The following is a 14200-nucleotide window of genomic DNA, read 5'->3' on the forward strand; positions in this document are numbered from 1 at the left end:
GTGTGTTCTGTTGTAGCTATCGCAGGTTTAACCACTGTGTGTGTGTGTGTGTGTGTGTGTTCTGTTGTAGCTATCGCAGGTTTAACCACTGTGTGTGTGTGTTTGTGTGTGTCTGTGTGTGTGCCTGTGTGTGTGCATGCGTTTGTGCCTGTGTGTGCGCCTGTGTGTGTGTATCTTTGTGTCTTTGTGTGTGTACCGCCTTCCTCTCTCTGACGCCAGATGAGGACAAGTTCAAGAGCAATGTTAACAGTTCACCCGAGTCTCCAACAGGAAGAGAAATGAGAGCCGTCATGTACCACTGTACGTCATGTGGTCTCTAGTCAAATGAACAGCATCCATATCTGTTTCACTTTGAGAGAAAAGGTGCAGACGTATGAGTTTGTGGTGCTGCTCCAGTACGGCTCGGGGGCGTGTACTAGGGTGTATGCCTTGAAGCATAACCGTCATTTGATTGGTTGGTTCTTTGCGTTGCTGTCCGTTGGTGCAGCGAATGTTGAACCCCACGCTGCTACTGCTCTATACAGTACAATATGAACCCCACGCTGCTCCTCCTCTATACAGTACAAGTAGATAGATAGATAGATAGATAGATACTTTATTGATCCCTAGGGGAAATTCAAGGTCACAGTAGCATACAGACATACACACACACATTCACTAACAGCAGAAAAAGTAATTAAAAGTATATAATATAAAAAAACACAACAAAGCAATAAGGACTGTAGAAGATAAAGAATATACTAAATATACTAAAATACAAATTATATAACTAACTAACTAACTAAATAAATAAATAAATAAAGTAATATGAACCCCACGCTGCTACTTAGGCAGTCGTGGCCTACTGGTTAGGGTGTGTGTGTGTGTGTGAGTACGTGTGTGTATGTGGCCGTGGCCTACTGGTTAGGGCTTCGGGCTTGTAACCAAAGGGTTGCCGGTTCGATCCCCGACCAGTAGGAAAAATGTGGGCGGGGGAAGTGGTTGAGTGTGACAGAGTGCAGCGCATCTGTCACGGACAAAGGCAGTTTTCCCGCTGCAGCACGAACAATGACGTTTGTTGGAGTGAATATGAAAGCCCATGTATTACGATATGTGTCTGGTTATAACATTGATTGATGACATGTGAAGTTGTGTGTGTGTGTTTAAGACCCGCTGTGTGTCAAAAAGCAAAGGTAATTCCACACAGGAACATGTTTATGTGAGTGTATGTACGGGAAATGAGACGCAATATGCGTCCGGCCGACTGTAGCATATTCTATCTGAACGGTAATGTAGGCGATAAGCGCACATTTTTAACATCAATGCTTACTAGCCGATAGAGAGAAATGTTAGGTCTGTATGTGGAGATATGTATTAACATGCTTACCTGTTGCCTGCTTGTAGTGTCTTCTGGGTATGGGAGCAAACTGAGGTGCAGGGCATGGAGAACTTTTGCGCGTTCTTTTCACGCTTTGAAGTGAGAAGCGCTCATTGGAGCAGGGGTGTCTAGACGGTTTATATTTGTTTCCTTAATAAGGTTTTGTTGAGCATGATCGTAAGTGCACATGAATGTTTCTTAGTAATGTGTATTGCCTGGATGTTGTGTTGGCCAAAATATAATGCGTGCGTGTTAATTGATTTATATCGTTACATGGTAGAGACCTGTGTTTTAAATGGGGGCTGTTTAGCTCAGACAGGAGATTTCCTCTGTAGCGAGATGTCATGCCAAAAGACCTCAGAGGTAGGCCTAGTTATGCGTGGGCATCGTCCCTGTGTTTATTTCTTATTTTGACTAAGTGTTTGTTTGTTTGCCATCATTGTTTTGTTTTTGTATTAACCTGCCGGCAGCCTAACAAAACATAATAATAAAAGAAAAGCCTTTTGACTACAACGCCGCATTTGTACATCCTTCAGTCTGACCCACCATCCGCTCGGGCGCACTCCTTTACATGAGCACTGCTCTCCCATGCCCACATCCACGGCTGAAGTGCCCTTGAGCAAGGCACCTAACCCCTCACTGCTCCCCGAGCGCTGTAGATGGAAGCTCACTGCTCCGGGTTAGTGTGTGCTTTACCTCACTGTGTGTACACTGTGTGCTGAATGTGTTTCACTAATTCACAGATTGGGATAAATGCAGAGACCAAATTTCCCTCACAGGATCATAAGAGTATATATACTTATACTTACTTCTACTCCTCCTCTACACAAAGCATGAAGGGGGACTTACTTATACTACTCCTCTACACAAAGCATGAAGGGGGACTTACTTATACTACTCCTCTACACAAAGCATGAAGGGGGACTTACTTATACTACTCCTCTACACAAAGCATGAAGGGGGACTTACTTATACTCCTCCTCTACACAAAGCATGAAGGGGGACTTACTTATACTCCTCCTCTACACAAAGCATGAAGGGGGACTTACTTCTACTCCTCCTCTACACAAAGCATGAAGGGGGACTTACTTCTACTCCTCTACACAAAGCATGAAGGGGGACTTACTTATACTCCTCCTCTACACAAAGCATGAAGGGGGACTTACTTATACTACTCCTCTACACAAAGCATGAAGGGGGACTTACTTCTACTCCTCCTCTACACAAAGCATGAAGGGGGACGCTACAAAGTGGTTTAGTCCAGCAGTCAGTTCCATATTTGGATGACTATATATTTGAACTAAGTCCATGTTAATCTGTCTGACTAATTCAGATGGGTAATTACTCATTTCTAGTAGCACATCTCACACTCCTACTGCAGCATGTCCCAACTGTTTACTCCAATAATATTCCATCCCAGATCCCATGATAGAGATCCTGAGTTTGTAATTCAAACAACATGCTGTTTACTGTAGTGCAGACCCAAGGTAAGTCCTGGAAATGTGGTTAGTTGAGGAATAAGGCTTGTCTGTTGAGTGCTTGATGAAAGTCTAAGTGAATAATGTAGTCAACAGTACGCAAGCCATCCTCTGGTTCACTTGTAGCACAGATGTACTGTATCTGGCAGTAATGAGGCACCTCTGCACTGACTGAGAGAGATTACAGAGGTCTTGTGAAAAATGAATACAGCAGCACCAGGGCTCCGAACCGGTTCAAGGAACGAAAACGAAAACTGAAAACGAACAGACTTTTACGGAATTTTACGAGGAGCGGAAACGGAAACGAAAACAAAATGGTCTTCAACTGTTCCGGAACAGAAACGTTATTCTGAAATCCACAAAACCGGGTTAATAACGGTTTTTGATCGTTCTCTATATAACAGCCTAATAATTTGATTTCTGCAGTTTGAAAAAAAAAAAACAAAATAAATGGACCTTTGGTCCAAATGTGTATTTTGTCTTGCTGTTGTAATGTAACCTATCCGTCTGCCACTTCGGATCTTAGGCCAGCTCGTGGCGTAGGCTACTGAAACTCATTTGGAAATTGTTTGTGTAGCCTATGCGTAATAGCCTATTTTGCCTGTCCACGCCTTGTCGCTTTTAAAGTCGGGATTTAAAATGTTTGCGCAATTATAGCCTATTCTATGTAGAAGAGTTAAACGGGAAATTTGAGATAGGCCTTGTCAGCAACAGACAGGTTCGCTTTTATAAACAGGGTTGGAATTATAAGCGCAAGCCTTTGAAGATCTCCATATGGATAAAACTTAGGCTACAACCAGGTAAGGAGTTTAGCACATTCCAGAAATATTTTTGATAAGAAATTATTTATAGGCATAGGTTAGGCCTACAGTAAGTCTGTAGGCTATGGGATGGATAGCCCATCTGAATGTTTTTGGATGCCGCCTGTGATTTATTATTTTTGGGCATAGCTACGGTATAGGCTAAATCAAGGGGTAATAATGAGTACGTCTATTCTAAGGTAAAGTCCACAAAAATAGACTTGATAGGCCGCCAAACACTGCCGAAACTTTAAGAACGAACGATATTTTGCGTTCCGAACCGGTTCAGGACCGATATGTTGGTGGCGGAATGCATGCAAGAACGAAAACGTTAAACATAGGCCTACGTGAACCGTTCGGAACGGAACGTTTGAAAAATAATTTCGTTTTCAAGCCCTGAGCAGCATGTTGATTTCCACAGAGAAAACACGAAAATACAGTAGGTGATTACATAATGCAATAAATACAATGAAATATGTGATTACATAATGCCATAAATACAATGAAATCTCAAAGATCCTAAACAAGATAGCCAGTGGGTTTGCTCTGTGATGTCACCTTTCTAGACACGTGCGAAGCTGCAGAGCGATGCAGTGCCACCACTACGTACCACTGACCGCTCCACACAATCATGCCCACGAGCCTGAAGAGAGCGAAGCTGCAGTTGGCATGAGAGAGGAAGTGGACACTGGGGATTTCCCCGAGTAGGTCATCTGCTCCAACACTGCTGCATGGTGGGTGGTGGTGATCTTCTCCAACACTGCTGCATGCTGGGTAATGGTCATCTTCTCCAACACTGCTGCATACTGGGTAATGGTCATGAGGCATGGGGTCATATGCTCCAACACTACTGCATGCTGGGTAATGGTCATGTGCTCCAACACTACTGCATGCTGGGTAGTGGGCATGAGGGGGTCATCTGCTCCAACACTACTGCATGCTGGGTAAGGGTCATATGCTCCAACACTACTGCATGCTGGGTAATGGGCATATGCTCCAACACTACTGCATGTTGGGTAGTGGGCATGAGGGGGTCATCTGCTCCAACACTACTGCATGCTGGGTAAGGGTCATATGCTCCAACACTACTGCATGCTGGGTAGTGGGCATGAGGGGGTCATCTGCTCCAACACTACTGCATGCTGGGTAATGGGCGGGGTCATATGATCCAACACTACTGCAGTTAGCAAAATGCAGTTAGTGTCTAACCAGAAGTGCAAAAAAGTAGAAAAATGCAATGTGAACAGTCTAGACTGGTAGTGCAGTATGAATAGTCTAGACAGGTAGTGCAGTGTGAACAGTATAGACAGGTAGTGCACTGTGAACAGCAGACACGGGGGAGTCACAATTTTTAGGACTTGAGACTTGCTTGATCAACATGTATAAAAGACGACTTGACTTTGACTTGCTATTCATGACTTAAGACTTGACTTTGACTTGAGACAAATGACTTGAAATGACTTGACTTTTTTTTTTTCCATAGATATTAAGGAGTTAACTTTACGATTTACGACCTGTCATTGTTACCAAGTGATGTGACAGACCAACAGCAAGTGCCAGATCAAATGAGACAGACTGAGGTAACTTGCAAATATGGAAGGCTCTACTTTTATACCAAAACATAATAAAGTTTGGTTAGCCAGTCACAGATGAAGTATCTGACAACTCAAAGAAAAAATGAACAGCATTCTGTACGGTCTGCAGTGCGCAAATTAGCAACATAACCACCACCACGTCAGAAGTTAGTCATGTTAGAAACCTAACATTGAGTTTGAGGCATGTTAAGAGTTGGCTGTGAATTGATTATGCTTTTTAGTTAACAGGATATTAGGTTAAAATGTGTGAAATGGCAAAGTGAAACATTTTCTTCTCTAATCTTGATATGCTAGCAAAAATGTTGACAATTTAAGGCCATGTGGCCTAAAGCAAGCCACTCTCTTTCTCTCTTCCTCTTGAACACGTCCGTTCCTGTCCCATACGTTACAGCCTAGTAGTATGATATGATATAGCATTGAGGGTCCTAAACCCTCCTAAAACCTAATGTATCACCGTCGCGCTTGTCAAAGTTTGGCAGTGAAATTGCTTGTATTCTGGCTTACAGTAAAACCCACTTCACTTCTCTTCAAATCCCCTTCACACTTAAATTGGAGTGCAGAAACTGATAAGGCATCGAGAAGTCGAGAAATCCCCGTCAGTTTGGGCTGCAGCACAAGCCAGGCCTCTGATGGGCGGCCCATGAGCAGCCGCGGCCGAGGCCCTGGGGCAGTAGCCTCTCTTGCGGTCAGAAGTCAATGACACAGCTCCCCATCCCCCCTCTGAGGGGGAGACAACAAAGACGCATCTCTTCTGATGCCCCTCCACGGCGGCAGCACGCTCTCTTTAGATGTCCCGCTGCGCCCCTGGCCACAGAATCTGACCCTCCCAACAACTCACACAAACTGAAAGGCGGACTTTGTTTGTGTTAGAGAAAAAATGATTGTGGCACTTGCATAAAAGAGGTTTGCAGTGGAAACTAATGTCAATATTAGCTGCATCAATAAAACATATGTACTGACACCATTATCTTAGGAGGGCCAACCTCCTCAACAAGACCACTGTCCCCCTCAACAGTCTCTCCACAGAACACCACATTATATTCATATATAAAACAGTAAACATCACTGCCTTATATTCATAGTATAGAGGAGGAGACTACAGGGTGTAGTATAGAGTGACCAGAACCATATTTCGTGCAATAGCATTTAAATCACACACACACACACACACACACACACACACACACACACACACACACACACAGACACAGACACAGACACACACACACACAAGCTGTGTGCTGAAATAATAAATATGTGCCAATTCATATTTTATACTTTATACTGTACGTGAATGTGTGTATTTTTTAATTGTGTTCACATTTCTTCTCTGTGACAGAGCTAGTTGTCATCACAGTATGGCAGATGAAAGAGTTATGCATGTTTCTGCATGGATGTTTCTCAGAATAGCCAAGCCAACACATTCTCCCTGGCCAGCTGAAACAATGAGGCTTTTGTTTTATTTTCTTAAAAGCATGAACTCCAGCATTGTCCAGCCATCCAGAGGTCCCTCCCACCCCACACAGCTACGCGGCCTCCTCAGGTACTGAGGCTGTTTGGATGAGTAGAGAAAGCTACATACAAAACACTAAACACTCACCCTTATCTCTAAAGAGCATCCACATTAAACAGCCGCCGCAGAAAGTCACGTTAACATGTCAAAAGGAGCAGAGTGGCGTCTGTCAAAACCATAATCACAGGCAGCTGACTTCAATTTGGTTGCTTTCTGTTAGCCAACCTTAGACAATAGGGTGACAGGCCTGGAAGGTCACCTTTCCAGATCTTTACTTTGCCAGTCGCCTTCTAGCCTTGATGCCATCCGCTGTGGAACAGCCCTGTTCTCGCTCATTGTTCTTTCTTTAGAAATGTCAGTAATTGGCGAGAATCCCTCGCTTAAAGCTAATAACAATGTCCAAGTCTCAGGATATGATCCTCCATTCATTTGAAAGAAGTGTGCTTTCCCCTCCTCCGCCGTGCTCAAATACGCTGTGGAATGAGAGCGGCGCTGCTAATTAGCAGCATTCTTGCCTGCATTAGCGTGCGGCGTGCGCTAAAACTGTGCTTGCCTTTGTCCAGATCCCTAAACTGATCTCCTACTTATTTCTCAAAGGGTCAGGGGTCACTTGGCTAATTAAGGGACCAATCAGTCTTTAGACAAACTCATCTGAACTTAATGTTTTCACTTTTGAGGTCCAGTGGCTCTGCCTGGTACCCCTAAGCTAATTTTACGTAGCTTTGTGAGGGTCCTGCTAATCTAACAGGCCGGCACAGCCACACAGCACTGGGCAGGAACTGAGCTCTTATTTTGGTCATTCAGTCAATGAAAAATGCCCATAAGCTCCTCCCGTGCAAAACCCCCCCAGAAGTCCAGAAAAAGGTCTCCCTCTTGTCACCTCTCCTGCCACACTAAGAGCGCTAAAGACATAAGCTCTGTTTGTCTTCTATGAGTGCTGCTATTGTTTCAGCTAACGTATGTTTTTTTAGCGCTCAGTGACTACTCAACGCACCTAGCCATGTCTACAGCAAGGCCTCTGATAAGCTTTGAGGCGGAAGAAAATCCTTCGGTCATGAAACAAGTAAGTAGAGCCATTGTTTTAAGTTGTCTCTATAGTGGATATTGGCCCAGCCCTTCCACACAGGCCCCTAATAAATAGAGCACTAACCAGAAGCACTAACTAACTAAAACAAAACTAACTCAAATAGAGCACTAACCAGAAGCACTAACTAACTCTTAACTAAACCCCCTTAATGTTCCCTTGCCCACCACTGCTTACATCATAAAGATCATATTTTATACAGTTATATCATTTCAATATAGCAAATGCCAATCAGAAGTGTCACATTGATAGGAGGGCTATTGTCCATTACAAATATAATATACATATAATATGTAATAATAGAATAGAATAGAATAGAATTTAATAATATACCGTGTTATTGCTACAAACTGTACGTGATGAATACCCAGACAAGTACCAAACAGACAGAAACACACCTGCAGAAATGACTACAGTGGTCAACTTCCTGGAATGCATGAAGTAATAACTAAATCTCACATCCAGAACAAATACTGTATCCACTAGTTCTTGAGCAGAAATGGATATCCACTAGCTCTTGACCAGTACTGGATATCCACGCGCTATTAACAATTTAACTGAACTCTGCAGATACAAATCAGATGCTGACGTGACAACTAAATCAACACAATTCCATTTGGAGATGCTTCTGAACTTATTAGCAATTCTAAATGAATAATATTTAATTAGGCCTGCTTACGCTCTCAACAGAAAGAGTTGCATCGAGAAATCGTCACTTTCAGTGCTTCCAAACAGCCCAAGAAAAAGACAATAGTGCTACAAGAAGTCCCTCTACAGATGAGTTCAGCGCTAAAGTCCCTCTACAGATGAGTTCAGACCGCGCTAAAGTCCCTCTACAGATGAGTTCAGAGCTGATTCAGACCGCGCTAAATGCGCTAAATGCGCTAAATGCCACCTGTTCAGAACTGTCCCAGTATGTCAGTGGCGATCTAGAGGAAAAGAACTGAAACGGCCGAGCTTACCAGACAGGATGTGCAGGATGCGCCCTCAGATGTGCGGCTGTTTTGGGGAGTAATTATCCCAGTGTGTCTGGAGGACCGGCGCTGAGGCTCCTCTCCCACCCCACCCCACCGCACCCCGCCGGCCAACACACACCCAAAGCCATGAGAAGACGTGAAAGTAGCTGAGCAAATAGGATTAAAGACGCTAAATCCAAAAGGCTGCACAGCATGCATTAAAGAGGAATTCTCTGGGGAAACATAATCCCTATGTGCATTTAACACACTTCACTCTCTCCTCCTACCCTCACACACCCTCACACACACACACACACACACACACACCTCCTCCTCGGTCTTTCTCTTGTCTTTTCTCAAGCACATATATCACAACACGACCATGTCCTGCAGACTTGCACATGTCCACAATTGAGGCATTAAGTCACTGCCCACACTGCTCACTGGCCAGCAGACAAAGCCCAAGAACCCACCCATATCCAGAACCCCCATACCCAGAACATACCCACAACACACCCATACCCACAACCCACAGGCCTCGGCAAGCTTGGCATGACCCACTGAACTGGTCTACAGCATCACACACACACACACAGGTGTCGATTCCCTCTAGGTCTGTCCAGTCAGTATGTATGTGATGTCTGTCTAGTCAGTATGTATTTGTTGTTGTTTACCCAGTCAGTATGTATTTGTAGTTGTTTACCCAGTCAGTATGTATTTGTAGTTGTATGTATTTGTAGTTGTTTACCCAGTCAGTATGTATCTGTTGTTTTCCAGTCAGTATGTATCTGTTGTTGTTTACCTTCAGCACCTCCATGGGCACCTGGGCAGAGGAGGGCAGGCCGGGCGAAGCCGTCACGTTGATGGCGGGCGTGTGTCCAGCGTTGGGCGGCCGGGCGTAGGGCGAGGAGGCGGAGTTGGCCTGGCGGCGCTGGAGCTCCCGACGTTCCTGCTCTTGTAGCTGCTCCCTCATCAGCTGCTGCCGCAGGAGCACACGCGAGCTCACGCTGGACGCACTCACCGGGGGCCTGGACGCGCCATGCTGCTCACACGGAGTACTGCACCAGCCACCGCACCACAGAGAGAGAGAGAGAGGGAGGGAATGGACAGAGTTAGATGATGTACACCACAGAGAAATAAACGTGGAGAAAGAGAAAGAATGTAAGAAGAAAGAGAAGAGGAGAGAGAGAGAGAGAGAGAGAGAGAGAGAGAGAGACCAGGGGGGAGGAGAGAGACCAGGGGGAGTTCAGGAAAAGCACAAACACAGTGCTAGGTGCTCCCTCCGTAATTCAATTATTCTGAGACGTCCAAATGTAATTGGCGCAGTAATGAGCAAGAGTGTGCTTAGGGGACAGGTTGTTAAAGCATGAGCTTAAAACACACACAAGCATGCACACATGCACACACGCATGCACAAATACACACACGCACGCACGCACGCACCCACAAGCATGCACGCACACGCACGCACGCACCCACAAGCATGCACGCACACGCACGCACGCACGCACGCACACACGCACGCACGCACGCACGCACGCACCCACACACACACGCCCGCCCGACGTGCACACACACAGCAGTCAGCCTCAGCTGGAAGCAGAAGTGTGAGGAGTTACTGTGACACTTCTCAACTGCAGGATTATTATAGTCAATTTCAACAACCACCAGAAATATCCCACTTTATGAAATATCCCACTTATAAAATATCCCACTTTATGAAATATCCCACTTTATGAAATCAGTTTTAAAGAGAGTAATAAAATTAAATCAGTTTTAAAGAGAGTAATAAAATTAAATCAGTTTAAACGAGAGTAATAAAATTAAATCAGTTTTAAAGAGAGTAATAAAGAACTAGCTCATGTTTACACATCTGCACATACTGTAGTCAAGACATGAACAAACAGAGCCGTTTGATTGGTCATTCAGGGCGACATGTAAAGGCGCTAGATGTTTAGTATCTCCTTCTTTCTCCACCAAACGCCACACCGCCATATTCATCTCCAAGAATCCACTCTGGTCTGTGAACAGCACAAAAGAATCCTGTGGGCGTGTTCACAGCCCAGTGGAGAAATGGAAAAAACTAAGAAAGAATGAAAAGGAACAAAAGAAACAGGAAGGTGTTTCAAAATGCTTAGCACACACACACACACACGCACGCACGCACGCACACACGCACGCACGCACGCACGCACGCACACACACACAGTTTCAGTTCCCCACCTCGTTAGGTTTGGAGAGCGGCCCTCCAGACACAAACCCCCACGTACCCAAAATACGGAGGAGGGTCCGGCGGTGGTGCGAGCTGTCAGCCTGAAGTGCGGCGCGGCCCACTGATCCTTTTGATACAGTGTGTGTGTGTGTCTGTCTGTGTGTGTGTGTGTGTGTGTGTGTGTGTGTGTGAGTGTGAGTGTGAATGTGTGTGTGTGTGTGTGTGTGTGTGCACAGGCCCTTCAACCAGCACGTCCAGCCAAGCGGCACACACACACACACACACACACACACACATACACACATAACCAGGTCCAGTCCAGTCACACCACACACACACACACACACACACACACACACACACACACACACACACACATAGCCAGGTCCAGTCCAGTCAAACCAGCTCCTCTAATCCCTACCTGTCTCATTGGGAATAATCTCATCGCCTGACCGCCCCACTCACTCACATAGCGCCGCTGGACAACTGAGACAAACAACAGGACAAGTGGATTTCAAAGGCGTCGGACAAAAGGCCTGTTACATGGTTCGGACAGGGCAAACACAGGACAGGGCAAATACAGGACAGGGCAAACACAGGACAGGCCAAACACAGGACAGGGCAAATACAGGACAGGGCAAACACAGGACAGGGCAAACACAGGACAGGGCAAACACAGGACAGGGCAAATACAGGACAGGGCAAACACAGGACAGGGCAAACACAGGACAGGGCAAATACAGGACAGGGCAAACACAGGACAGGGCAAACACAGGGGACTTGATATCAAAGGCCTGTTATGCGTCGGACAGGGCAAACACAGGGGACTTGATTGCTTACTATAGAAAGATAAATTGTGAGATTTCAGCACTAAATCCACACAGCCTTGATGAGAACTATAGGCCGAGCAGAGCAGTGCATTATGGGCCAGAGCAAACCCACTTTCATCTGTCACACAGGGAACCAACATGAGGAAGGAAAGCTGTCCGCCCAGAGGAACAGTGCAGTGGTTAACGTCTCAACTGCCCCAGAACAGCAGTGCAGGATTAACGTCTCAACTGCCCCAGAACAGCAGTGCAGGATTAATGTCTCAACTGCCCCAGAGGAACAGTGCAGGGGGTAACGTCTCAACTGCCCCAGAGCGCGTCCATATTTTCCTTTTTTTCCTTCACAAAGTGATTATGGGTCTGTCTGGCACAAGTGAATCATCTTCTCTGACAAACCCCAGCTTTGAGAGAGCAGTCGCTGACTTCCCCAGTACTGAACCACTGCCAGCGGAACCAAACGCAACTTCAGAGGGCCAGTCAGCTCCAACTGATGCCAATCTACTAGAGCTCCTCCCACCCAGCTCCACTGACGCCTCCCTCTGACCTCTCTGAAGGCAAAGACAAAAATGCACTTCTTTTCGGAAGTGCAGTCTCGTCACAGATGAAGCCAAAATTTTCATTTCAGTTCCTTCCCTTGTATACTGATTAGTGAAATGACTTCAGTTGGTTTGGCTGCCCTTGAGGCTATGCAGGTCCATAGCATGTTCCACATGCAAACACACACACACACAGAAATAAAGACACACACACACATGCATACGCACACGCACACAGACACAGACACAGACACACACACACAGACATAAAGACAGAAACACACACACGCACACACACGCACAGATACAGACACACACACATATACACAGACACACACACACATGCACACACACACAAACGCACGCACACACACACACACAGACACAGACACAGACAGACAGCTCCCCTCATGGCCTGGTAAGCACAGTGTGGAGTTGTGCTTAGTAATGTATCCTGAATCCTGGCCAAGAGCATCTGACAAGGGATCACAGCAGATGAGCAGGTACACATTACTCCCTCTCTCTCTCTCTCTCTCTCCCTCTCTCCCTCTCCCTCTCTCCCTCTCTCCCTCTCTCTCCTTTCTCCCTCCCTCTCTCTCTCCCTCTCTCTGTCTCTCTCTCTCCCTCTCTCTCTCCCTCTCTGTCTCTCTCTCCCCCTCTCTCTCTCTCACTCTCTCCCCCTCTCTCTCTCTCTTTCTCTCTCTGTCAGGAAAACCTGCACTGGCTCTGCATGAGAGAGAGAGGGAGAGTGAGAGAGAGACTTTTGACTTTTAAAACCCCTTTTATTGAACCATTGCATGGATCAAAAACCACCTTAAAACACTACAGTATAACCCCCCCCCCCCCACACACACACACACACACACACACACCCCAGTCCCCATGACATCACCACATAAATGCCAAGGCCCCATCAATAATGGAGACCAGACCCTTGTCAGTACACCATTTCTGTGAGAAATGAAATTCCACCAAAGCTTTAAACATGTCCACAAGGTTGACAATCTGGCCCTCCTCCTCCAACCGATTCCTCTTCCATATTGCCAGTTTTGCTTGGCCAATCAAGAAGTTCATGAAGGTGCACAGTTCCTTTGTTTTGGAGTTTTAACCCCAAGGATGAACAGTTCCTTTGAGAAAGTGAACCCCAACCTCTGGCCCACTCCCTCCAACAACTGAAAAAGGGACAACAATTTCAGACAGTCACAGTCAAAAACATGAAACACTGAATCAGGTACATTACAGACACTACATAAAGGTGAGAGATCATGCCTGAACTTGACGACAAAGACCTTTGTGGCCATGACACAGTGAAGTACCCGCCACTGAAGGTCCCCAGAGTGAGAGAGAGAGAGAAGGAGAGGAAAAGAGAGAGAGAGAAGGAGAGAGAGAAGGAGAGGAAAAGGGAGAGAGAGGGAGAGAGGCCCCTGTGAGCATCGTGCTTCACGCTCAAGAATGAAACAGTGCTCTTGTCTCATGCGCTGAGTAATTTTCCACTTTTCTATGTGGGGCAGGGGCATACTTCCCTAGTCCTTGTGCATGCATATCAGTGTGTGTGTGTGTGTGTGTGTGAGCTCCACTGTGTGTGTATCAGGGGCATACTTCCCTAGATCTGTCTGTGTGTGTGTGTGTGTGTGTGTGTGTGTGTGTGTGTGCTTGTTTGTGTGTTTGTGTGTGTTTGCGTGTGTATGTGTGTGTGCTTGTTTGTGTGTGTGTGTGTGTGTGTGTGTACTTGCATGCATATGTGTCGGGGGAACACAATGGCCGCATAGTCCTGCCGTGGCTACAACCCTGGCCGTGTTACCGAGTAGCCAATCAGGAGGAGTCGAGGGGGCAGTAGCCAAT

At 46.0% G+C, this 14200-nt stretch overlaps 1 protein-coding gene across 4 annotated transcripts in view; it reads right to left on the reverse strand.

The window, feature by feature from the left end:
• LOC125293685 (microphthalmia-associated transcription factor-like) overlaps positions 1-14200 on the reverse strand; it is a 46050-nt gene that overhangs the window by 12588 nt on the left and 19262 nt on the right. For all 4 annotated transcript variants that reach the window (XM_048241761.1, XM_048241762.1, XM_048241764.1 and 1 more), the window contains exon 2: positions 9586-9841. In XM_048241761.1, the coding sequence (XP_048097718.1) occupies positions 9586-9841 (256 nt within the window). The remainder of the gene's footprint in view (positions 1-9585; positions 9842-14200) is intronic.

Source organism: Alosa alosa, chromosome 4, assembly GCF_017589495.1.
Source record: "Alosa alosa isolate M-15738 ecotype Scorff River chromosome 4, AALO_Geno_1.1, whole genome shotgun sequence".
NCBI lineage: Eukaryota > Metazoa > Chordata > Actinopteri > Clupeiformes > Clupeidae > Alosa > Alosa alosa.